General features: G+C 39.1%; 1 protein-coding gene across 1 annotated transcript in view; it reads right to left on the bottom strand.

The window, feature by feature from the left end:
* LAMA2 (laminin subunit alpha 2) overlaps nt 1–24,702 on the bottom strand; it is an 852,154-nt gene that overhangs the window by 77,779 nt on the left and 749,673 nt on the right. The window contains exons 48-52 of the mRNA XM_075863715.1: nt 20,448–20,607; nt 19,966–20,090; nt 16,796–16,958; nt 12,286–12,430; nt 11,730–11,868 (exon numbers count right to left, since the gene is read on the bottom strand). Coding sequence (XP_075719830.1) covers nt 11,730–11,868; nt 12,286–12,430; nt 16,796–16,958; nt 19,966–20,090; nt 20,448–20,607 — 732 coding nt within the window. The remainder of the gene's footprint in view (nt 1–11,729; nt 11,869–12,285; nt 12,431–16,795; nt 16,959–19,965; nt 20,091–20,447; nt 20,608–24,702) is intronic.

The raw sequence follows: 24,702 nt of genomic DNA, 5'->3' as shown, positions 1-24,702 counted from the left end.
CATGCGACAGCCACCGCCTCTTGCAGTAATTGTACCTGCGTCTATAGCACGCAGTTACAAATACATGCATTAGCACGACCGATCATTCAGCCTTACAACGACGCTGATTGGCGAGGCAAAATGACTTGCACCGCCAATCAGCGCCTTACAACGACGCTAGCGGCGTGATGACGTCATCGCGCCGCGTCCGTGCTTGAATGGCGCTGATTGACGGGGCAAGTCATTCTGCCTTGCCAATCAGCGCCTTTGAACAATGCATCGTTCAGCTCCAGCAGACTTGCTCAGAAGAGAGAGGGCTGCATTGCCACCGGACGGCGCGGGAACGGGATCATGTATGTAAAGTTTTCTGTTTTTTTCTAATAAAACTGTGAGTGACATTATCTACAGGGGGGTCTATATGTGTGGATGTGGGCCACTGTATACAGGGGGGTCTATATGTGGGGATGTAGGGCGCTATATACAGGGGGGTCTATATGTGGGGATGTGGGGCACTATATACAGTGGGAGCTATATGTGGGACACTATATACATGAGTGAGTTACCTGTGGGGCACCATCTACAGAGGGCTGCATGTGGGGCACTATCTACAGGGGCTTCTATGTAGGGCACTAGCTACAGAGGCTCTATGGGGGTCACTATCTACAGGGGGCTATGGGGGCACTATCTACAGCGGCACGGTGTGTGTGTGTGTGTGTGTGTGTGTGGAACACAGTGTATGATACTATTATAATCAGGGACACAGTGTGTGGCGCTATTATAATTAGAGGTGCAGTGTATGGTACTATTATAATCAGGGACACAGTGTATGGCACTATTATAGTTAGTGGTGTAGTGTAAAAGTGAGAAGTGAAGACATCTGAGAGGAAAACTACAGAAACGGGTCGTGGCTGGAAGAAATCCATCATAGAGGTCTGGACTGGAGGGAGAAGAAAAGAAATAAAATCTGAGACATCACCAGTGAGTCACTTAATGTAAATGTTTATTCTGCCTATAATCAGTAATGTAGTCATTGTATGATCTGCAGTGAGATGATGGGTGGTATGATTTATTTTTGTGAAACAGCATCTCCCAGTATATCCTTACTATTGTTCAGGCCATTCTGGGAGCTGTAGTTTTATACCGTACAAACCTATACGGCAGGGGTTGCACTAAATTGAGCTGTATTTGTTCTGGTGTTGTATATAAGTACTGAGCTTGGTTCCGGAGCTGTACATATGTACTGAGCTTGGTTCTGATGCTGTATTTAAATACTGAGCTTTGTTCTGGCGCTGTATATATGTATGAGCTTGGTTCTGGGGATGTATCTATGTACTAAGCTTTGTTCTGGTGCTGTATTTATGTACTAAGCTTTGTTCTGGGGATGTATATATGTACTGAGCTTGGTTCTGGAGCTGTATTTATGTACTGAGCTTGGTTCTGGGGCTGTATTTACGTACTGATCTTTCTTCTGGTATTGTATATATGTACTGAGCTTGGTTCTATTGCTGTATTTAGGTACTGAGGTTGGTTCTGGTATTGTATATATGTACTGAGCTTGGTTCTCGAGATGTATATATGTATGAGCTTGGTTCTAGTGCTGTATTTATGTACTGAGCTTGGTTGTGGTACTGTATATATGTACTGTGCTCGGTTCTGGTGCTGTATTTATGTACTGAGCCTTGTTCTGGTGCTGTATATATGTACTGAGCTTGGTTCTTGTGCTGTATTTATGTACTGAGCTCAGTTCTGGTGCTCTAGATATATATATTGAGCTTGGTTCTGGAGCCGTATATGTCAGAGCTTGGTTCTGGAGATGTAATTATATAAAATATATTTCTAATAACAAAATTACAGGGCAGATGGAATTGTTCTCAATTCATTGTATATTTCATGGGAACGTGTCTGGTAGTTTTAACCCCTTGAACCGCCACCATGTGGTAATACATGACCTGACAATATTTCCAAAGTATGTTTTTTTCAGATGCAGCAAAATCTTTAAAATCCACTTTTAAAACGGCAAACACTATATGCTAATTACTCATTAAAGGTCATGGGGCGGTGCCGCTATCCTGAAGAGTCACATAGTCCTGCCTCCAAACCCAACTTTCTATGTTTGATTGACATCCCCCTGGCTGATACAACTTTCTCAGATGCGCTAGTGCCTTGTGGCACTATACACAAGGGGGGCTGTTTGGCACTATACACAAGGGGGAGCTGTGTGGCACTATACACAAGGGGGAGCTGTGTGGCACTATACACAAGGGGAGCTGTGTGGCACTATACACAAGGAGGAGCTGTGTGGTACTATACACAAGGGGGAGCTGTGTGGCACTATACACAAGGGGGAGCTGTGTGGCACTATACACATGAGAGAGCTGTGTGGCACTATATACAATGGGCTGTGTGGCACTACTAAGGGGGGCTGTGTGGCACTATCTACTAATGGGGCTGTATGGCACTATTTTTAAGGGGGAGGCCTGTGGCTCTATCTACAGGGGGCTGTGTGTGACGCAATCTACAGGGGTCTGTGTGGCACTGTCTACTAAGGGGGGGCTGTGCAGCACTATCTACTAAGGGGGGCTGCGTGGCACTATATACAAGGGAGGGGGCTGTGTGGCACTATATACAATGGGAGCTGTATAGCGCTATATACAGTGGGGGCTTTATGGCGATATCTACAGGGGGGCTGTATGGCACTATCTACAAGGGGGAGGTGGGGGCGCTATCTACAAGTGGGGTGTGACACTGTCTATAGGCGGGGCTGTATAGGGCTGCTTCTGGCACCTAAGGGGTGCAGTCATGAGTTTGCTATGGGGCCCAGTCTTTCCTAGTTACACCCCTGTGTCTTTGATATCTACAGTCTGTGAATGGCATTCAGAAAATATACCATTGTAATAACATCCTACAGGGAAATCATAGGGAATGTGAAATCCCTTTCAGATAAATGAGCAGCACATTTAAAGTAGTGATATCAATTATAAAATGGATTAGGAAATTGCTATTCAAACCTATAAATGTTTAGGCATGTGTGCACTCAATGTGTGCTTGCTGTATACCAATGATATTGTATGTGCAATGCCGAAAAAACTCTGTTTTACTCATGGACACATTTACGTTACATACTAAATTTTAACAGACTTCACTGTTTATAAAAGGAACAACAAAGATAAGTGTTTGTTCACTTTTTACCCTCCGTTTATAATTTACACATAGATCTAATCTAACACAAAATGTGGGTAACTGTAGGAGCAGTATGAGATAAGCAACTGAATGTACAGTAAAGTTCTAGAAATATGTTTGAAATACAGGTTTAGTATTAACTTAAGTTGAAATTAATGTTCTGAATAATTTATTAATAGATTGTCTTCTCATTCCCTTCGATATGTTTGTACTACTTATACTGTAAAATAGATTCCTTTTTTCTTTACCAGCTGAAATATTGTACCCCAACTGTTCTTGATTCCTCAAAGTCTTGTGCAATATTGGGCAGTGCAGATGTTTCTAGCGTAAAAACATTTGGGTGTCAGTCAGTTATGAAATAATTCCCCTCAGATTTGGATATTTGTCAGCTGTAATGTAAACCATACTTGGAAACAGGTGTAATTGTTAAAGCTTCCAAGACTGTGACCATTGTCACAGCAATAAGTTGACACCCAGGACATCTGCAAGCATTACCTAGATTTAAAGATTTTCTACTAAATCCATATGTAGTTTTCATATAGGGCCAACATCATAATAACTATTTATTAACAACATAGGCAAGCTTCAAATAGGTTCTTAGTTATCAGGCAATTTCAGTTCCTTTTTTAGAAAAAACATTCCACTGAGATTATTAAAGGCTATGTATATCTTTGAAAGGGATTTTTTTTTAAAAAAACAAAAAGGTGTAACAGTGTGTCCTGTGCAACTTTATAATTCGTTTTTATAAAAAAAAAATTTACTTTTTGAGATACAGCTGCTCCATATTCTAAATACAGAGCAGCTGTATCTAGCGCTATTTAGTGAATCCGTCAGTCCCGCAAACGTGATGGGTACAGTGTCAGCGAGACACGCAGGATCCACCTGTAATCTATCATATCTAAGTTATGAACGTAGATGTGATTGATTATAGGTGGATTCTGCGTGTCAGAAACACACAGGACCCGCTGCCACTGAACCAGTCAATCCTGTGGACCTGATGGGTACAGGATTCAGCTAACGATACAGCTGCTCTGTATAGAGAATGCAGAGCAGCTTTAGCTAAAAAAGTAAAACTATTTTTTTAATAAAAAAAGAATGATAAAGTTGCACCAAACACACTGATTGACCTTTTTTATTAAAATAAATTAATAAATAAATCCCTTTTAAAGGTGTACATAGACTTTGAAAAAATGCAATAAAAAAAAAAAGAATATATACTCCACAATGTGCTACTGGGTTTGAGCCACCATCATCCTTTCTATGTTGGCCAAGTACTACACTTGAGTATGAAAAAGTGAAAAAACAAAGGTGGACGGATACATTAGCTATTCAAGGAGTGTGAAGCACTTGCCCTATAACTCAATATGACCAAAACTAACATGAAAGCTTGGAAAAATAAAAAAACATGCACATCCAACCAATAAAGACTAATTCCCATTTTACTTTAGCTAAAAGATGATTAAAAACATGTAGACAAAGATATAAAATAGTGTGCTGAGATCCATGATAAGATTTACCATTAAGGTGTATTCAAGCTCTCAAACAATCATAACTGCTGGAATATAAACAAGGTCTAGTATCATGCTAATAAGCTGTAAAAATATTATAAGATCATTAACTTATCCAGCAAGAGGGTTGAAACTAAAGCCTGCCCCACGAATATTGCCGGCAAAAAAGACGTAGCTTCCTCGGTGGTCTGTGATAAAAGCATGGTTCACTGTGATATGTATACAGTAGATATACTGTTTATGCGCTAGTATCAACAGGTATGTATAATCAAGTAAATCATAACAAATGATCCAAGATGCTCACATGTCTGCATAGCGGTGTTCCCGGCATTCTACTGCGCTAGTATAATAAAAATTCAACGCTGCACTTGCGTTCAACAATAGCTCTTGCACAAAATATACCACTACAGGACAGTCCACCTTGGTGCATGTGCATCAGCCATTCAAAAAAGTAACAAAGTGTATCCCAAATAATAATATACAGATGGAACTGGTGAAATCTAAGAAACAATAGACTAGCGCCATTTACATCAATGACAGTCATTCAGGAGAGAATAGCAGTGCACAATACTAAAAGATGGAAGTATATGTAGGCTGCACACAATACACAGTTTAAAGTTCCCATTATATATATATATATATATATATATATATATATATATATATATATATATACACTACCATTCAGAAGTTTAGGGTCACTTAGAAGTTTCTTTATTTTTGAAAGAAAAGCACAGTTTTTTTCAATGAAGATAACATTAAATTAATCAGAAATACACTCTATACATTGTTAATGTGGTAAATTACTATTCTAGCTGCAAATGTCTGGTTTTTAATGCAATATCTACATAGGTGTATAGAGGCCCATTTCCAGCAACCATCACTCCAATGTTCTAATGGTACATTGTGTTTGCTAACTGTGTTAGAAGGCTAATGGATGATTAGAAAACACTTGAAAACCCTTGTGCAATTATGTTAGCACCGCTGTAAACAGTTTTGCTGTTTAGAGGAGCTATAAAACTGACCTTCCTTTGAGATAGTTGAGAATCTGGAGCATTACATTTGTGGGTTCGATTAAACTCTCAAAATGGCTAGAAAAAGAGAGCTTTCATGTGAAACTCGACAGTCTATTCTTGTTCTTAGAAATTAAGGCTATTCCATGCGAGAAATTGCCAAGAAACTGAAGATTTCCTACAACGGTGTGTACTACTCCCTTCAGAGGACAGCACAAACAGGCTCTAACCAGAGTAGAAAGAGAAGTGGGAGGCCCCGCTGCACAACTGAGCAACAAGACAAGTACATTAGAGTCTCTAGTTTGAGAAATAGACGCCTCACAGGTCCTCAACTGGCAGCTTCATTAAATAGTACCGCAAAACGCCAGAGTCAATGTCTACAGTGAAGAGGCGACTCCGGGATGCTGGCCTTCAGGGCAGAGTGGCAAAGAAAAAGCCATATCTGAGACTGGCTAATAAAAGGAAAAGATTAATATGGGCAAAAGCACGCAGACATTGGACAGAGGTTGATTGGAAAAAAGTGTTATGGACAGACGAATCGAAGTTTGAGGTGTTTGGATCACACAGAAGAACATTTGTGAGACGCAGAACAACTGAAAAGATGCTGGAAGAGTGCCTGACGCCATCTGTCAAGCATGGTGGAGGTCATGTGATGGTCTGGGGTTGCTTTGGTGCGGGTAAAGTGGGAGATTTGTACAAGGTAAAAGGGATTTTGAATAAGGAAGGCTATCATTTTGTAACGCCATGCCGTAGCCTGTGGACAGCGCTTGATTGGAGCCAATGTCATCCTACAACAGGACAATGACCAAAAGCACACCTCCAAATTATGCAAGAACTATTTAGGGAAGAAGCAGGCAGCTGGTATTCTATCTGTAATGGAGTGGCCAGCGCAGTCACCAGATCTCAACCCCATAGAGCAGTTGTGGGAGCAGCTTGACCGTATGGTACGCAAGAAGTGCCCATCAAGCCAATCCAACTTGTGGGAGGGGCTTCTGGAAGCATGGGGTGAAATTTCTCCCGATTACCTCAGCAAATTAGCAGCTAGAATGCCAAAGGTCTGCAATGCTGTAAATGTAGCATTCTTTGACGAAAGCAAAGTTTGAAGGAGAAAATTATTATTTCAAATAAAAATCATTATTTCTAACCTTGTCAATGTCTTGACTATATTTTCTAGTCATTTTGCAACTCATTTGATAAATATAAGTATGAGTTTTCATGGAAAACACTAAATTGTCTGGGTGACCCCAAACTTTTGACCGGTAGTGCATATATATATATATATATATATATATATATATATATATATATATATATATATATATATATATATATATTTAATAGGTCCAAATTGCTGCTAAAGCAAAAATATTGACAGCATTAGTGTGCTCTATCACCAGTTTATAACTTCCCTATCTCCTACTTAATCTAATAGGCGCTTTAGTGCTGATAACTACTGTGGTTTGTTTTTAACCCCCTTAACAAGCCGTGACGAAAATACACGTCATGGACCGGGGGGGGGGGGTGGGGGTGATGTTTGGAGCGGGCTCACGCAAAACAGAACAATTTAAAAAAAAACATAAAAATGTAAAAATTTAAAAAAAACATAATAATTTGGTATCACCGTAATCGTATTGAGACGCAGAATAAAGTTAACTTGACGTTTTTACTGCACGGTGAAAGCCGTAAAAACAAAACCCAAAATACAATGGAGGAATTTAGTTTTTTTTCAATCCCACCCCACAAATATTTTTTTTTCCGTTTCCCAGTACTTCAACAGAAGCTACAACTCCTCCCGCAAAAAATAAGCCCTCACACTATTGTCAGAAAAATAAAAATGTTATGGCTCTTGGAAGACGGGGAGTGAAAAACTAAAACTAAAAATAGCTGGGTCATTAAAGGGTTAAAAAAACATTTATTATTTTCAAAGTTATGATAATTTTTATATTTATGCAAATTTTTTCTTTATGACCAATATCCAGAAAAAATTTGCATAAACCTAAAAATTATCATAACTTTGTAAATAATAAAATAAAAAAAAAACACTAGTTATCAGCATCAAAGCGCCTATTAGATTAAGTAGGAGATAGGGAAATGATAAACTTGTGACAAAGCCTCTTTAAGACAGCGGTCCCCAACCTTTTTTGCACCAAGGACAACATTCATGCAAGACAATTTTTCCACAGTCCAGCGGGGGGTGGGCGGTGGTATCTCATGCATTACAAAATACCCTGCAGACAGCAATTAAATGGAAATAAAATAAAAATGAAACGTTCTTAGGGTCAGTTCACATGTTGCGTAAATACTGCGGATTTTCCGCAACGGAATTAGTTGAGGAAAATCCGCAGCATAATAGAGTAGCAGCAAAGTGGATGAGATAGAACAAATCCAATCCACACGCTGCGTAAATAGTGAGCGGAAAAACTTTCAGAAATTGACATGCGGTGCAGAGTTTTATTCCACAGCATGTCAATTGTATTTGCATAAATGCTAATTACTTGTTGCAGGTTTTCCCCATTGAATTCAATGCGGAGGTAAAACCCACAACAAATAGCAGTTGTTGCATTTATTGCAACGGAATCGCAGCGATTCCACCGCAAAAAATGCAACTCAGAAAGAAAAATTGTATAATTACCCAGAAGTCTGTGTTTCTTTCTCCAGGCCGGCCTCCTGGGATGACGTTTCATCTCATGTGACCACTGTGGCCAATCACAGGCTGTAGTGGCTGGCACATGGGATGAAACATCATCCCAAGAGGCCGGCCTCCTGGTATGACGTTTCATTCCACGTGACCACCACTGCAGCCAATCAGAGGCTGTAGCGTTTTCCTAGAATGAAACATCATTCCAGGAGGCCGGCCTGCTAGCTAAATGATGCAGTTTTCCACAGCGGACATTCCGGTTTGAAAAACTGCACCAGTTTGGGGCAGTTCTTCACCCGGAATTCCCTGCGGATACTGCGGCCCAGTAAAAAATGATCCAAGGCCTGGTATTGGTCTGCAGCCCACTGGTTGGGGATCACTGCTTCAAGAGACAATAAACTGGCGACGTCAGAATATCAAACTAGTAGGAATATATAATAATGTGCAAGGTGCCAAAATATACATCTATACTTGTTTTATATGTTATACTCATAAATACAATATACTTAGAATACCGGGGTCTACGCGAACAATGTTGATATGGAACCATTAATCAATATACTATATGAAACGTCTTAGAGTATGTGCACACGGCTTATCAAAAAACGTCTGAAAATATGGAGCTATTTTCAAGGGAAAACAGCTCCTGATTTTCAGTCGTTTTTCAAGCAAAGTCGCGTTTTTCGCTGCGTTTTTTACAGCTGTTTTTGGAGCCGCGAAAAAAAACCTACCTATCGGAACAGAACGCTGTATTTCCCATTGAAATCAATGGGCAGATGTTTGGAGGCGTTCTGCTTCCGATTTTCCATCCATTTTTCGTCCATTTACGGCCCGAAAAATGGCTGAAAATAAGCCGTGTGAACATACCCTTATAGGGAGGTACATTCATCATAAAATATCCCATACAATTAAATGGATAATTCTAAACAAACAGGCCAAAAATGCTTCATAATTTTTTTCTCCTTCATTCTCAAGAGGTATATTAATGTGTCCCATATTGTAACAGTTCAAACTAAAAGATGGTATTTCCTGCTTTTTATCTGTTTGTCTTTTATCCTTGTTATCTTCTTCTTTCCCTATATTTTACAGGGACCAGTATTTCCTACCTATAATGAGCCATGACCTGTTGTTTATTTAGAATGATCCTTTTAATTGTATGGAATACTTTATGATTAATGTATCTCCTTATAAGATGTTTTATGTAGTATATTGTTCAATGGTGCAACACATGTCCGCCCCTCCGTCAATCCTCTCGCCATTTAGTAAGAGAGGTATCGCCTAACAAACATCCCTACAGCGCTGATTCCTTAGAAACAGGAGGAGCTTTGGTGGATGGGGGTAGGGAACACTTCTTTTGCTTTTATTCGCACTTTAGGGCGCTTTTTTTAGGTTCAATCTGCCACTATTGTTCAATTCAATTCTTGCAGAACTTCCACAATCTGTTTAGCAATAAAGGGTCAAGCAATAAAAGTTGTATATAATCTAGTAATGATATTTTACAGTAAGACAGAGTAAATGAGACTGTATACAGTCATTTTAACCCCAGAAAACAAACCCAAATTATCAATACAGTATCTACTTATATTTATAATAAACTAATTCATATAAACTCAAACCAAGAAATTGAAACAGATGCAAAGCAATTCACATACAAAAAAGGGTAACACCACCTAAAATCCAATGAATGCAATGAACATTTTTTCCGTGCATGCTTTGTTTAATCATGCAGATGTTTCATGTATTATCTAACACAACGAGAACACACAAACCAGTTATACTTTAGTATTAAATGATGACCTTAAAAATATAACAACCATTTTCATATGAAGAAAAATTAATTAGGCAAATTACCCCTATCCTATTGTCATTGGGTAATGATGCTTATACCATCCACCTTGCCATCATAACCCTCTTTAGACCAAATCTATGATATAATATTAATCCTTTATTGTGAATATTTTCAACACTAACTGGCAGGAGCAAAAGATTGTGGTGAGATTTTAAATAAAACATTCTCAAGGGTCGTTCTATCAATGTGTTACTAAGGCACTCAGGTGTTATAAGCATCATTATATTATTAGGATACTTCTCCTTTAACTTGCTTTGATCTGTAAATATGCTTATGCTGATGATTTAGACCTCCTAGATGGCTTCATGTAGGGTGATGGATCATTTATAATGGAAAACTATTCATTTTTTATAACTAACCTAACATTGCCCAAAGCATAATTTCTTGCTGTTGACATATAAGCTTCTTCTTGCTGTTCATCCCTCGCTTCTTCTATCACTAATTTATATGACTCGGAACAAGTTTGCAAATTTGTTGTCCAAGTTTTAACGTAATTGGTCTTTGTCCTACTGTGTACAAATTGCTGCTAGTGCCTTTAGTACTAGGAACGTATATGGATGTTGGATTTGCTATTTAGTTGCATCTCTTCCAAAACAAACCCAGCAAGCAGTTCACAGCTGTATGAGATAGCTCGAAGAAAAATGCATTCTCTAGGCAGCAGCCGGATGATACACACGGGGTCAGAATGAAGCACAACAGCGAGGTAAGATTGGTTTTACTTTTACATAGTAGTGACGGGAAATTCAGTTCAACTTTGTTACAATGTCTAACCATAACTTCTCCAAGAGCCATCATTATCAAGCACATGCGCCACCGGTGCAAGCATGATATAAATAGAAATTTCAGTTATTACCTTGCTCTCATACTGGGACTAAAGTTTAATAAAAGAAAAAAATATACTCAATTATTTTCAGCAAAATAGCATTCAACTCTTCAGTGATTGCGTTATTGATATTACAAAACCTAAAACAAGACACTCAAGTATATAAAACTGGGATCTTATTGGCCTACAGTATACAGACGGGGTATGCCAACAAATCTGGTTTCAAATCTCAATAGATTGAAATGTTAAAGGAACTCCAAACTTTATATAGTGTAAATATTGCTCATATAAGTCAGCATACTTAGTGCTGATAGGTCGAGGGACTTCGTATTTACAAAATATCATGTCCTTACAGGTTCTCCATGCATGCAGTGAACACATGAAGAATAATGCATGTATTTCATTAATGGAGTGGCAATGTCAATGTGATGTAAATATCAGTAGGTCATGCCATCTCTATTATTAAATATATATATATATATATATATATATATATATATATATATATATATATATATATATATATATATATAAAATCCCCAATACCCAATTGCTCGTCTCAGAGATTGAATTTCTATAGACAGCATATTACAAAGTTGGACACCTGTGGTCCCCTAAAAGTTGATAGCTTTCCTGAGCAGGAAAGCCCTCTATGATATCTATATGCTTTAATAGGCCAAATGGAATGAGTTGTTCTCATCCAACATTCAGATTTCATGATACAAACTGTAGACATTACCTCAGGTTGCTCAGTCCAGGAAGGCCACCAAAATAAATCTTCTCATTAGCTTTTAGGTTAAGTCCGAAGTTACTTCCTGTTGATGTGGTGGCTATTTTTTCCTCTTCATTTGTATCCATGTCCACAATTGATACATTGGCTGGCAAGTATTAAAGGTAATTAATATAATAAATTTATGACTAGAACAAAGCAGCAAGTATTCAATCCATACTACTGGAAATACTCATATATGTTTTACATGGAAAGGCCTACATGGTAAAAATATAACACAGTTGGCTAGGCAAAATTCTAGGCAAAAAAAATTAAAGTTTCATCAAACTTTATATTTTCTATCAATGGATAAAAGTTAATTCTTACATTTTTTTTCAAAACGTACTCAGAACGAAAAAGAAAAAAAGAAAATAAACATATTATTGAAGTTCTCCTGTACGTCAATGTCGGTAATCCCTATAAATCCTATATATGTGCTAGTTATTTTTTCTGTTAAGGGGGCAACAACTATAAATAAATAAACTCAATGTGAAGAAATGCTATATATATGCACAGTCCTACATACCTTGTTTCTGTATTCTAGACAGGGTGAAAGATTTCCATTTTCCATCATTATGATTCTTGTTGCTAACTGCAGAGGCCGTCCCCGATCCCAGATCATAGCTAACTTTTATATGCCCATCACTCAATTCGACACTTATGAAATCTTTCTGTTAAAAAACGAATAGCAAAGTAGTATAGTGGCAACACATATATCTTTCAGAGTTCTCTCACATAACAAATTCTGCTCTGGAGTGAATAAAAACATACAGCATATTAATAGGGTATGTCTGACACTGGCTGTAAATATGATTTATGAAAAGTGAATTTTAATATCACAGTGAAAGATCTAATAAATAGATTTTTACAAAGAAAACACAAATCAATGTTACAAAAGCAAATACAAAGAGATTTGAAATAAATGCAAATAAAACAAATCAAATTTACTACAATCACAAACATATATATTTATTGCTTGTTGTTCTAGCACTGGCTACTTCATGCTGTATTAGCTACAAATGTTTAGTATATGTGCTGGTCTCAATATTTTCCATATACATCAGTTTACAGAGACAGTTTTGGTACAGTATATACTTCTAGAAACCGCTTTTCCGATAAATCCAGACATGCCTGTGCTATGTATGCAGCAAATGTAAAGTTCCAGCACATAGACATTTAAAGAGGCTCTGTCACCAGATTTTCAAACCCCTATCTCGTATTGCAGCAGATCGGCGCTGCAATGTAGATAACAGTAACGTTTTTTTTTTTTTAAAACAAGCATTTTTGGCCAAGTTATGACCATTTTTATATTTATGCAAATGAGCCTTTCTTAAGTACAACTGGGCGTGTTTAAAGTTATGTCCAAGTGGGCGTGTATTGTGTGTGTACATCTGGGCGTTTTTACTTGTTTTACTAGCTGGGCGTTGTGAATAGAAGTGTATGATGCTGACGAATCAGCATCATCCACTTCTCTTCGTTAACACCCAGCTTCTAGCAGTGCACAGACACACAGCGTGTTCTCCAGAGATCACGCTGTGACGTCACTTCCTGCCCCAGGTCCTGCATCGTGTCGGACGAGCGAGGACACATCGGCACCAGGCGACAGAGGCTACATCGACTTACCTGCAAACGCCGATGCTGCTGCAGAATCAACTGTAGCCTCTGTGCCGATGTGTCCTCGCTCGTCCGACACGATGCAGGACCTGGGGCAGGAAGTGATGTCACAGCGTGATCTCTGGAGAACACGCTGTGTGTCTGTGCACTGCCAGAAACTGGGTGTTAACGAAGAGAAGTGGATGATGCTGATTCGTCAGCATCATACACTTCTATTCACAACGCCCAGCTAGTAAAACAAGTAAAAACGCCCAGATGTACACACACAATACACGCCCACTTGGACATAACTTTAAACACGCCCAGTTGTACTTAAGAAAGGCTCATTTGCATAAATATAAAAATGGTCATAACTTGGCCAAAAATGCTCGTTTTTGAAAAAAAAAACACGTTACTGTAATCTACATTGTAGCGCCGATCTGCTGCAATAGGAGATAGGGGTTTGAAAATCTGGTGACAGAGCCTCTTTAATATACTACTGTAGATTGTATTTATACTTGCTGTGTCGTGTAATGTGTAATCAACTCTTATAAGTTAATAATTGTAATAAATTTTTTGGGGAAAGTTAGATTTATATTCACATTTTCATGCATTTATTAAATACACAACTCACATTGTTTTGTTGCTTGATTCTTTGTCATTGTCATAGTTATTTTTACTTTGATAAGACATCTATACGATTCTATATTACCGACCATACAGTTTTAATTTTACACCATTTTTTATTTTTAAATATATGACATGTCATAGGGGCACTGGGACCCCCACTCCACCTTCCCACAATTGCTTGGCCAAGTCCACCTAGAATGTTTTTATAACTGTTATTCAATTATCATAGAGCCCAGAGGTTCTGGGAGATAAGTGTGTAATATTTTGTTATACTTTTTTCTTTTCTTTTCAAGCAATGCCTAAAAGATTTTGCTTGGTTATGGATCTGTACCAGGATATGACTGCATTTTGAGAGTCTCAAATAGTTCAGATCAGAAAATCAAAGAAGAGGAAAGTGAATTAATAAAACATTGTATCCTTTGCTATTATTTTTAGACCATCATCTGCTTGATTTATCTTTTTTAGAATATGTTCTATCCCACTTTATTTAAAATAGTTGTCCACAATAGACACATAAACAACCTCTTTTCATCTGCCCTATTGGGCATTCTGAAGTAACAGGGAGGATGTTTCCCTATTGGAATGCTTCTTTATTAGCTATAACAAGAAACCACTGCAAAGAGTAGATCTCGTCCTGGACGTATGGAGTCAGCCATTGAAATTAATAGATACCCATTGATTTTAATCGATGCTGTGTAAAGCATAAAGATGTTTTCTCATCAGAGACAACTTGTTACATATTGCAGCTGGCTCCAACTCTCCAGCAAAGAGCTGTTTTTGCTAAGGGAAGGATTATCTGGTCAGCCAGTTCCTGCAGGGGTGATGTAGTTGTAGACGGCGGCGGCCATTCAGATAAATGGCTGTCTATGTAATACATGGACGGTTCAAGCTCACCAGAGTGGAATCAGCTCTTACAGAGTATCTCTCCTTTGTGATTTATAGAGGGTGATTCCCTCTATGATATCCATATTCTTCTCTGCATAGAATGGGTATTCAGCATTCTCTTGGCAATAGCAGATGACTCACAGGGGTCCCAATAATGGGCCCGTTACCACAATCAGCTTGTTACTGGGCTCACAGGCAACTAATAAAGGAAATGTCCAAACTGGTCCAAAACATCAGAGATCAAACAAAGTGGAATGATATCATGTACAGCAGGGGTGGGGATCCTTTTTTCTGCCGAGGGCCATTTGTATATTTATAACATCATTAGCAGGCCATACAAAATTATCAACTTAAAAATTTGCCTGCTATATTCGGTCAAACATTTAATTAACTCACCTCTAATGTGATGGCTGGAACTGCTTCTCTTTGGTGAGGCGTGTGATGTTAGCTGGTATTGATGATGTTGCTACTGCGTTGGTCAATCTGGAGCGCAGTCATCTCTTTGGTAAGTTTTGAAAAGAACTGCTCGCAACAGTAAGGCTACATTCACACGAGCGTATCAGATTCACTCATGAAAAACGTGCGTAAATCTGGTCCCTGTCTGTTGCGTTATGCATCAGTGTGCTGTGCGAGTGGCATGCGTTTTTCATGCTCTCGCAAAGCACATTTTTTCGACTTAATTGATGCGCAAATCATGTAGTGCACACGGATGTGCATCCGTGTGCAGTGCGTGGTTTTAACGAACCCATTGAATTCAATGTGTGCGTAGGTGCGTGAAAACGCACCAATATAGGACATGCAGTGAGTTTCACGCAGCGGACTCTCGCTGCATGAAAACTCACGCATGTGTGAATGTCCCCTTTGAAATAAATGGGTCCGTGTGCTGTGCGTGATTTCCATTTGCAGCACACGAATGATATTCACGCTCGTGTGAATGGGCCCTAAGTTGTTCCGACTTACTTACTTAAAGGGTTTTTCCCATGAAGGACATTTATGACATATCCACAGGATATGTCTTAAATGTCAGATAGATGTGGTTCCCAGACCTATAACTAGAACGGGGCCCCTAAACCCCATTCTACCTCTCTGTGTTCCTGCTGATTTCTGACCACTGACCATGAAGAAGAAAACAGCGTGGCTCGCTAAGCTGAGCTGTTTCGGTAACTCCCATAGTAGTAAATGGCAGTTACGGAAGCAGTGTAGCATGCAAGTTACGCTGTTTCCATAACTACTATTCAGATCTATGAGACTTACGGACTTGCTGAGCTATGCTGTTTCCGTCTTTATGGTCGGAAGTCACGAGCTTCAGCACAACACAAAGAGGTAGAACAGTGCTTAGGGGCCTGTTCTAGAGACAGATCTGGGACCCAGAGGTGGGACCCGCATCTATCGGACATTTATGACATATCCTGCGGATATGTCATAAATGTCCTTGATGAAAAAAAATAAAACTTAAGTCACTTGGACAGAGCCAAGGAGGGAATAACATGGCAGCAGCGCCGGTCAGCGTGAGGTCGGGGCGTGCTGTGACAGGAGTGGACGAGTCCAGTCACCTGACCTCACGTCACATGACTGGACTGTGCCGGCCAGGGAGTGGACCAGTTCGGTCACATGTCCTCATGTCACTGACAGGTCACGTGACCAGACTGGTCCACTCTTGGGCTGGCACAGTCCAGTCACCTGACCTCACGTCACTGACTCAGGTCAGGTGACCGGACTGGTCCACTCTTGGGCCGGCGCACACCGACCTCACTCAAACTGCCACTTACGGAGCAAAGTAGCATGACGTGGCGGCAGTGCGTTCTGAGTGAAGCAAGGCCGGACAAAATGATGCCGTGGGCCTTATACAGCCCGCGGGCCGAACATTCCCCACCCCTGATATACAGTAATAGAGAGTAAATAACATTCATTTTTCACTTTTGTCTTACCAAGTCATTTGTTGCCAAGTACATAAGCAGGGAATTTGAGGAAAATGTTTTAAATTTGAACATTATTGTGGAAATATTGGGGTTCCAGCGAACAGGGCGGCTGACCAGTGCATATCCTTCTCCATCAAATTGGACAGTACCTTCACTATCAGCCATCTGTGGACTATAAGGAAAGAGTATGTATCTTACTAAAAGCATAACGTAAAAGTATAAAGTTAATATCTGCATTCATACATGAGTCTATTAGAGGACAAGCGTTATTGTTATTGAGTTATTGTGAGACCCTCACATTTTCAAAAATCCTTGGCTAATGATTATACAAGTGGAATGAAATGAATCTGAAATGAACAAAATAAATGATGTGACACAAAACAAGCATTTTTATGCTATTACATTTTGGTCCATCTCATATCATTAACGCCTTCACGAAGAAGGACGGATATATCCGTCCTATGCAGGAGCTAGTTCCTGCATAAGGACGGATATATCCGTCCTCTGATCGCGCGGGTACTGCTAGTGTACCCACGCGATCAGTGGCAGGAGACCGGCTGTTATATACATCCAGGATCCTGCCCCAACTGCTGATTCCAGCAGTTTAACCCATTAGATTCCGCTGTCAATAGTGACAGTGGCATCTAATGTGTTTGACAGAGGGAGGGAGCTCTGTCACCCCATTGGCGCCCCTGTAAAGAAACCGCTGGGGCGCAATTGGGTTTTGATGGCAGCGGGGACCTAACAAAGGCCCCCAGGTCTGCATTCAGCAACTGCCTTATAGGCCATTCCAGATTTTACACTGACCGGCAATAATGCTTTGGTATACTAAGTATACCAAAGCATTATGTAAGCGATCAGCAGATCGCATGGTGAAGTCCCCTAGTGGGCCAAAAAATATAAAAAATGTAAATAGTTAAATAAAGTTTATGAAAAATAAAAATAAAAAAAAGATGACAGTAAAAAGAAAATATAACCACTTTTTTCCCCAAAAAGTGGTTTTATTTTGTAAAAGTGCAAAAAATAAATAAAAAAAACATACACATTATATAGTATCGCCGCAATTGTAACAACTCAAACAATAAAGTTAACACATTAATTAAACCGCCGGGTGAATGGCGTAAAAAATAAAACGCAAAAAACAACGGCAAAATAGCTTTTTTCACCCCTTCCCGCCGCAACCCTTTTTCAGATTTTCATTTTCGTTTTTTCCTCCCCACATTCCAAAAGCCATAACTTCTTTATTTTTCCGTCGATATAGTCCTATGAGGGCTTGATTTTTGCGGGACGAGTTTTACTTTTTCTTAGAACCATTTATTTTGCCATATAATGTACTAGGAAACGGGCAAAAAATTATTTGTGGGGTAGAAAATGAAAAAAACAGCGATTCCTCCATGCTTTTTTGCACGCCGTTTTTCCAGAATTTACTGTGCAATTGAAACAACATGTTAACTTTATTCTGTGGGTCAATACGATTACGGTGATACCAAATACATATAGTTTTTTCTATATTTTCCTACTTTTACAAGTAAAAACCTAAGTATAAATACCTTTTTTTTCTTTCTGTCGATTAAGTGGTATGAGGGCTTGGATTTTTGCAGGATAAGCTGTAGTTTTTAATAATACCATTTTGGTGTATATGCACCATTTTGATAACTTTTTCTGACATTTTTTTTGTGGGAGATTAGGTGACCAAAAAATAGAGATTCTGGCGTTTACATTTTTTTTTTACGGCGCTCACCATGCGGGTTAAATAATGATATATTGTAATAGTTAAGACTGTTACGGACGCGATAATGCCAATTATGTTTATTTTTATTTATTTTTACTATGCTCTATGGGGAAAGTGGGAAAAGGTTTTTTTTTTTGAACTTTACATTTTTTAAAACATTCTTTACATAAAAAAAACAAACTTTATTTAACAAATTTTTCCTTTTTTTTTTATTAGTCCCGCTAGGAGTCTTCAACCAGCGATCGTTAGATCGCTTGCACAATATACTGCAATACTAATGTATTGCAGTATATCGTGATTCTGACAGGCATCTATTAAGCCCTGCCAGAGGGCTTAATAGGTGCACAAAGATGGTGGACCTGGGGGCCTTCATTAGGCACCCAGGCAGCCATAGCATCCATCGCCCCCCCGCGATTGCATTGCGGGGGGCGCGATGAGCTGTTAGAGGGGGTCACCCCCCTCTTTCTAACAATTTAAATGCTGCGATCGCAATTGACCGCAGCATTTAAAGAGTTAAACGAGCGGGATCGCGTTCTAGCGCGATGCCGCTCGTTACTCTGAAGTGTGGGCTGTAACAAACAGATGACACCGACATCGTATGGAGCGGGTTCACTCTGTGAGCCCGCTCCATACTTCCCCTACCCGTCCTTGGCGTATGGATATGTCAAATGTCGGGAAGGGGTTAAAAGGGTTTTTATTTTGCAAACATAGGAAAACAGAAAACCTTTACATATTTGGTATCCCTGTAATTGTGCCGACCCATAGAATAAAGGTAACATGTTATGTATGCCGCATAATGAACGGCGTAAATTTATAACGTGAAAAACAATGCTGGAATAGCTGCTTATTTTCAATTCTTTCCTAAAATAACATTAATATAATTTAATCAATATATTAAATGCACCCAAAATGCAATAAAAAATTACAACTCGTCCCGCAAAAAACAAGCCCTTATACGGCTATGTCGGCGGAACAAAAAAAAAGTTACGACTCTTAGAATGGGACAGTGAAAAAAACAAAAATAATCTTTGGTCATTAACGTGCAAAATGGCCTGGTCATTAAGGGGTTAAAGGGATTATCTAGGATTAAAAATATATGGCTGCTTTCTTTCAGAAACAGCCACACATCTGACCATTGGCTGTGTCTGGTATGGCAGCTCAGCTCCATTAAAGTGAATGAAGCTGCAATGCAACCCCCATTAAGTAGAACAAACAAAAGTTCCTATAGTTTAGTGATTTCATGAATTACTTTTATTCTCTCTAGAAGCAATTTTAGGGGAGAATACCTTTACGATAGTTGACAAAAAAAACTTCCTAAAGCAGTAAGACAACTTTTTGTACATAGTACAATTTATTCCATCACCAAAGAACACACAGCGATAGGCCTCACAGCTTCGATTAGCATCTAGAAATGATAAAGCCAACAACGCAACATAACAAAAATTACCTGACACTGCATCCTTTGCAGTCACCTTCTCTGTCTCTGTAATTCCACAATCCAATTGGTTTGCCATCAAAAAACGTTTCGCCCATGCAACCGGAAAACGTTGTTGTTTTAACAGCATCAGGCTTCTGTCAGTGGCAGTAATGATAAATATACAAGGGTTAGCCATTTTCAAAGAGGGTTTACAATGCCAAAGTGCATATATCTGTAAAGTAGGGGTATTGTATTATACCTAAAGTGTATATTCACATATTGCAGCAGATTTTGTTGCATTAATTTCTGCGTAGGTCCTTATCACCCAAAAGCAAAAGGGATCAAATAATCAGGGCAGGGCCCACTCTCTACAAGGTACCTAAAGAAGCCGGCGAGGTTTCCTCTATGGTACATACACCCTTGATTTATTCTACCACTACATATATTTAGTTTACCTTTAGGTTCTACTTACTGTACTTGTACATCTATCTAATACATAATATACAACTAACCTTTACTTTTTCAGTCAAACCACCAACAAATAATAGGGCATTTGCATCAACATCCAGAATGGTATAGCCAGGCTGTGAAGTGGAGCTGTATATGCTGGGCACAATACTGGCTTTAGGAGTATCTAATGCCAGCACTGAAATTGTCCCATTGATTACTGACCTGCACGAAAAACAAAAGATATCAGGGAGTGCACATTATATAAAACCTTGCATTAATAAGCATCAATTTTAGCCCGGCATATATTACGTAAAATATATACATATTTTTTAATTTGGTCCCAATTTTTTAAAACTATTTAAAAAATATTCAGTATGCAACCTATGTGTATTCTGCATCAAATTAACACTTGCTTTATCTGAATTTTGATTATTTCTGTTATTGATTAATGCGCAAATATCATATAACAGATATTGTCTGGTTGACAGAGCAATACACTATGCCTGTTCATGCTCATAAGATAGATGGCGGCCAAACAATAGTGTGCCTGACGGCTATTCCTCCGGATCCCCCTCCATACAAATGCACACTCGGTGCATATATTCTGAATATAACCGCTACCAGACACCTCTGACGGCGGCTTATCTCCCCTGAGAACAAAAGGATTGGGTATGTTGAAATCCAACTGACCGATTCTTCTCTACCCTGACCTCTACTGACAGGAGAGGGTCGGGAGGCCCCCATACACATTAGGAAGTCCTACTGAAATCGGCGGGATCAGCTGACATTTATCTAATGTGTAAGGCCACCTTATTACGGGAGGGCCCCGAAGCAATAACAAATTTTTTTTAACTCTCCAGCCACACTGAACCATGCCTCTTCCCCCAGATGTTTCAGTATGCTACCCCCATCCATGTCCCTTATCTGACAAAACTCTCATAACTTCTCTGTCCCTTGAGATCACGAGCATGGCAGGAGCTTTGTACTGTCATACAAACCCATGCAGCACTGCAGAGGCATTTTTTGGCATTACCCATTATCTATGTGGACCCATAGCAATTGCATAACTTACCTCTGTGGTAACTGGTACTATGGTCAGTAACCCTCATTAATAGTTTATTTTAGGGAATTTTAAAAAAAAGATAAGTGCATCAATTGTATATTTATGGCTTTGCCAGGATACACATACATTTAAGAGAAACACATACAGTATGGTCACATAATAGGCCGGGCTTCGGGATGGGATCCAAAGTTGTAAAATTCCTTTTGACATGCAGTGGGAGAAATCTATCAATAAGGCTATGAGTCAGTGAAAGTAGCACAAATTGCACCAAACGTATCAAAATTGTAAACATGGGATGATAAATTTGGTTCAACTTGCTAGGCATATTAGACAGACTTCTTATACCACTCATAGCTGGCATATATTCAGATCAATATTTTGCTCAAAAAAAGGGTGCAAATATTTCATAAATTTGGCACATATTATAACTTCTATCCACAACCATTTTTCAAACCTGCCAAACTAGGCATAAAAAGTATCTAAAAAATAAATTTTGAGCACAGCATGTACTAATCCTCTATTAGTTGTAAAACATTCTTTATAAAAGTTACAGATGTAGCAGAGCTTTATTTGTCTTTAAATTGTCTCTTTAGTACACTATGGGGGCTCTGAGTAAAGATGAAAAAGCAGGTTTACCTGCAATTGTGTGGAAAACTACAGTTAACACAATGGAAGAGATTTATTAAGTGAAATTCAGCAGAATCATATGCGTTAAATTTATTGCGTGTTTTTACACTTCAATGTTTTTCAACGATGTCTGGAAAAATGGGTTTGGCTACGTAAAATGTGTTACTGTGAATATTTTACAAAATATTGGTGTACATGTAGGTTAGCCATGCGGTGGCTTAAGGAAGATAAATGTGTCTTAGGTGCCTTTTTGTTACATTTTAATAAATTTGGCACAATTTGCACGATTTTTTTATGCATTTTACATACTATTAATAACTGTCCCTTGATAAGTTGTTTCAAATGACTAACTCCGCTCTGATACGTTGTAAATTGTTATAGAGAGCGCTACAGACACTTCGGCAGGCAAGTCTATTACTTCCCTATGTTTTCATATCACCCATAAATTGTGTTAGTTTGTTGTCAGATTTTTGTTGCATGTGGGGACAATGAAAAGGCCATGTGAACATTTGTAGTTAAAAAGCTGGAACAGAAATAAAAACTGCACTGATGCTTTGAGTGATGATCAAATGCATAAGAAATAAACCTATTCGAAATCTTAATATGAAATTCAGCTTTTTATAAACTCATCCTAATGGTTTTCCCGTATCTGTATATAAGCCTCATTAAAATGATAATCAATTTACACCCATGACTGTGATGACTCAAATGAAAGACAAAGAGGAGAGATAGATTCATGGAATATACATTTCTAGACTGTACATAATATTCTACCAGAGTTGAATGTGAATTAAAAAAAAAAAAAACTGAATCATAATGCACAACCTTTAACAGTAATGTACACTGGTGCAAGTCGTATATACTTTATACTCCAATAAAGACGACAAATTATATTCCCTGAGTGTTGGCCACTGTATGCAAACGCATTCCATACATGCACTTAAACATTGACTGAATAGACTTACATAAATTAAAGTTACTTATTTTTCACCAACAATACCTGAAACATATTTTCAACGATTTGATTTCAACTGTATTTTTATTTAAGTTTTTTAAAATGTAAACAGAACAATAGATCATAAGGTCAAATTGCACAAAAAGTACAAGAACAGTATAAACATATAAATGAGTAGCAAGCGGCAATTATCTGAGACCCATATGGGAGGCAAAACTAAACAAGACAAAGAAAATGTAAAAGAACAATAGGAAGGGGAGGGGGCGGTGGATGGATTGGGAAGGGAACCTTATATATAGATAGTCGAGGATTTATCCAGAAGACAGAAAAATCCAATATGAGTCCCATGGGTCCCAAATTCATTTGAAACGGTCTAGGGAGTTGTTTAGCGATGCAGTCATACATTTCATAGTACTAATTTCTCTAATTCTGGTCAGTGTCAGGTGTGGTTTCTTTCCATTTCCATGCAATCAGGGTTTTAGCTGCCATGAGAAAGTGCTGAAATAGATGGGAAAGATGTTTCCCTATTGACTAAGGGGGGACATTTAAAAAGTAATGTAGAGGGTCCAAGGGCATATCCTGTTGTAATACTGTAAATGCCAGAACCCTAAACTCTGACCAGAACTGTGTCACAAGGGGGCATTCCCAGAAAATATGGAACTGGGTACCCACCTGACTCCGGTATCTCCAACACACAGAGGGGATGTTCGGAGTGAAATTATGTAGGATTGTGTGATACCAAAACATACAAATTTTATATTAATTTTCTTTATATGTCGTTCAAAGAGAAGTTTTATTTTCAATGATTTGAACAAGGACTGTTAAGAGTCTGTGTCCCAAAAAATCTTTTCATGCAGTTATGCCGCAGGGCACCAAATATATTGCTTTCCATTAAAACCCACATAATAACTACTTATTTCCTCTACCACTAATACCAGTGTTATAACTAATGAACTACATCACCCAGCAATCATTGCTTTACAATGTAAAGGATCTGCCAGGCACAGCTTCTTTATCAACGCCCATAGGTAATCAGTCTGCACCTGCTTCTAGGTCTGTGAGACTGACTCCATCTTCCACCACTCAGGATGGCAGGCTTAGGAGTGGGAGAGCCTATCGCAGCCTGGCCAGACGGAGCTAGCTCCCACCCTCTGTCTATTTATACCTGACTTTCCTGTTCCTCCTTGCTTGTGAATCTTCTCTGTTGGTTTCCTGGCCCTGCTGCAGCTTCTTGTACTATTTGTCCCTGCTTCGTATTGACCCTGGCTTGCTGACTACTCTCCTGCTCTGCATTTGGTACCTCGTGCTCTCCTGGTTTGACTCGGCTTGTTCACTACTCTCCTGCTCTGCGTTTGGCACCTCGTACTCTCTAGATTAGGGCTCACTTGTCTGTTTCCCTACCCCCATCATTACATATTCACAAGCCTATATACCTAGTCTACCCTGGTCCCTGACACTACTATGGACCCCCTTGAGACCCTGGCTAAGCAAATGCAGGGTCTCTCCCTACAGGTCCAGGCCCTGGCTCAGAGGGTCAACCAGCCTGATGCTACCATGGTGGTGCCCCTCACCTCACCTCTTGAACCCCACCTCAAGTTGCCTGACCGGTTCTCAGGGGACCGGAAGACTTTTCTCTCCTTTCGGGAGAGTTGTAGGCTCTATTTTAGCTTAA

The sequence above is a fragment of the Rhinoderma darwinii genome, chromosome 4, assembly GCF_050947455.1.
Source record: "Rhinoderma darwinii isolate aRhiDar2 chromosome 4, aRhiDar2.hap1, whole genome shotgun sequence".
Lineage (NCBI taxonomy): Eukaryota > Metazoa > Chordata > Amphibia > Anura > Rhinodermatidae > Rhinoderma > Rhinoderma darwinii.
Note: the sequence above shows the minus strand (reverse complement) of the source record. Positions and strands in the feature narration are given on the sequence as shown.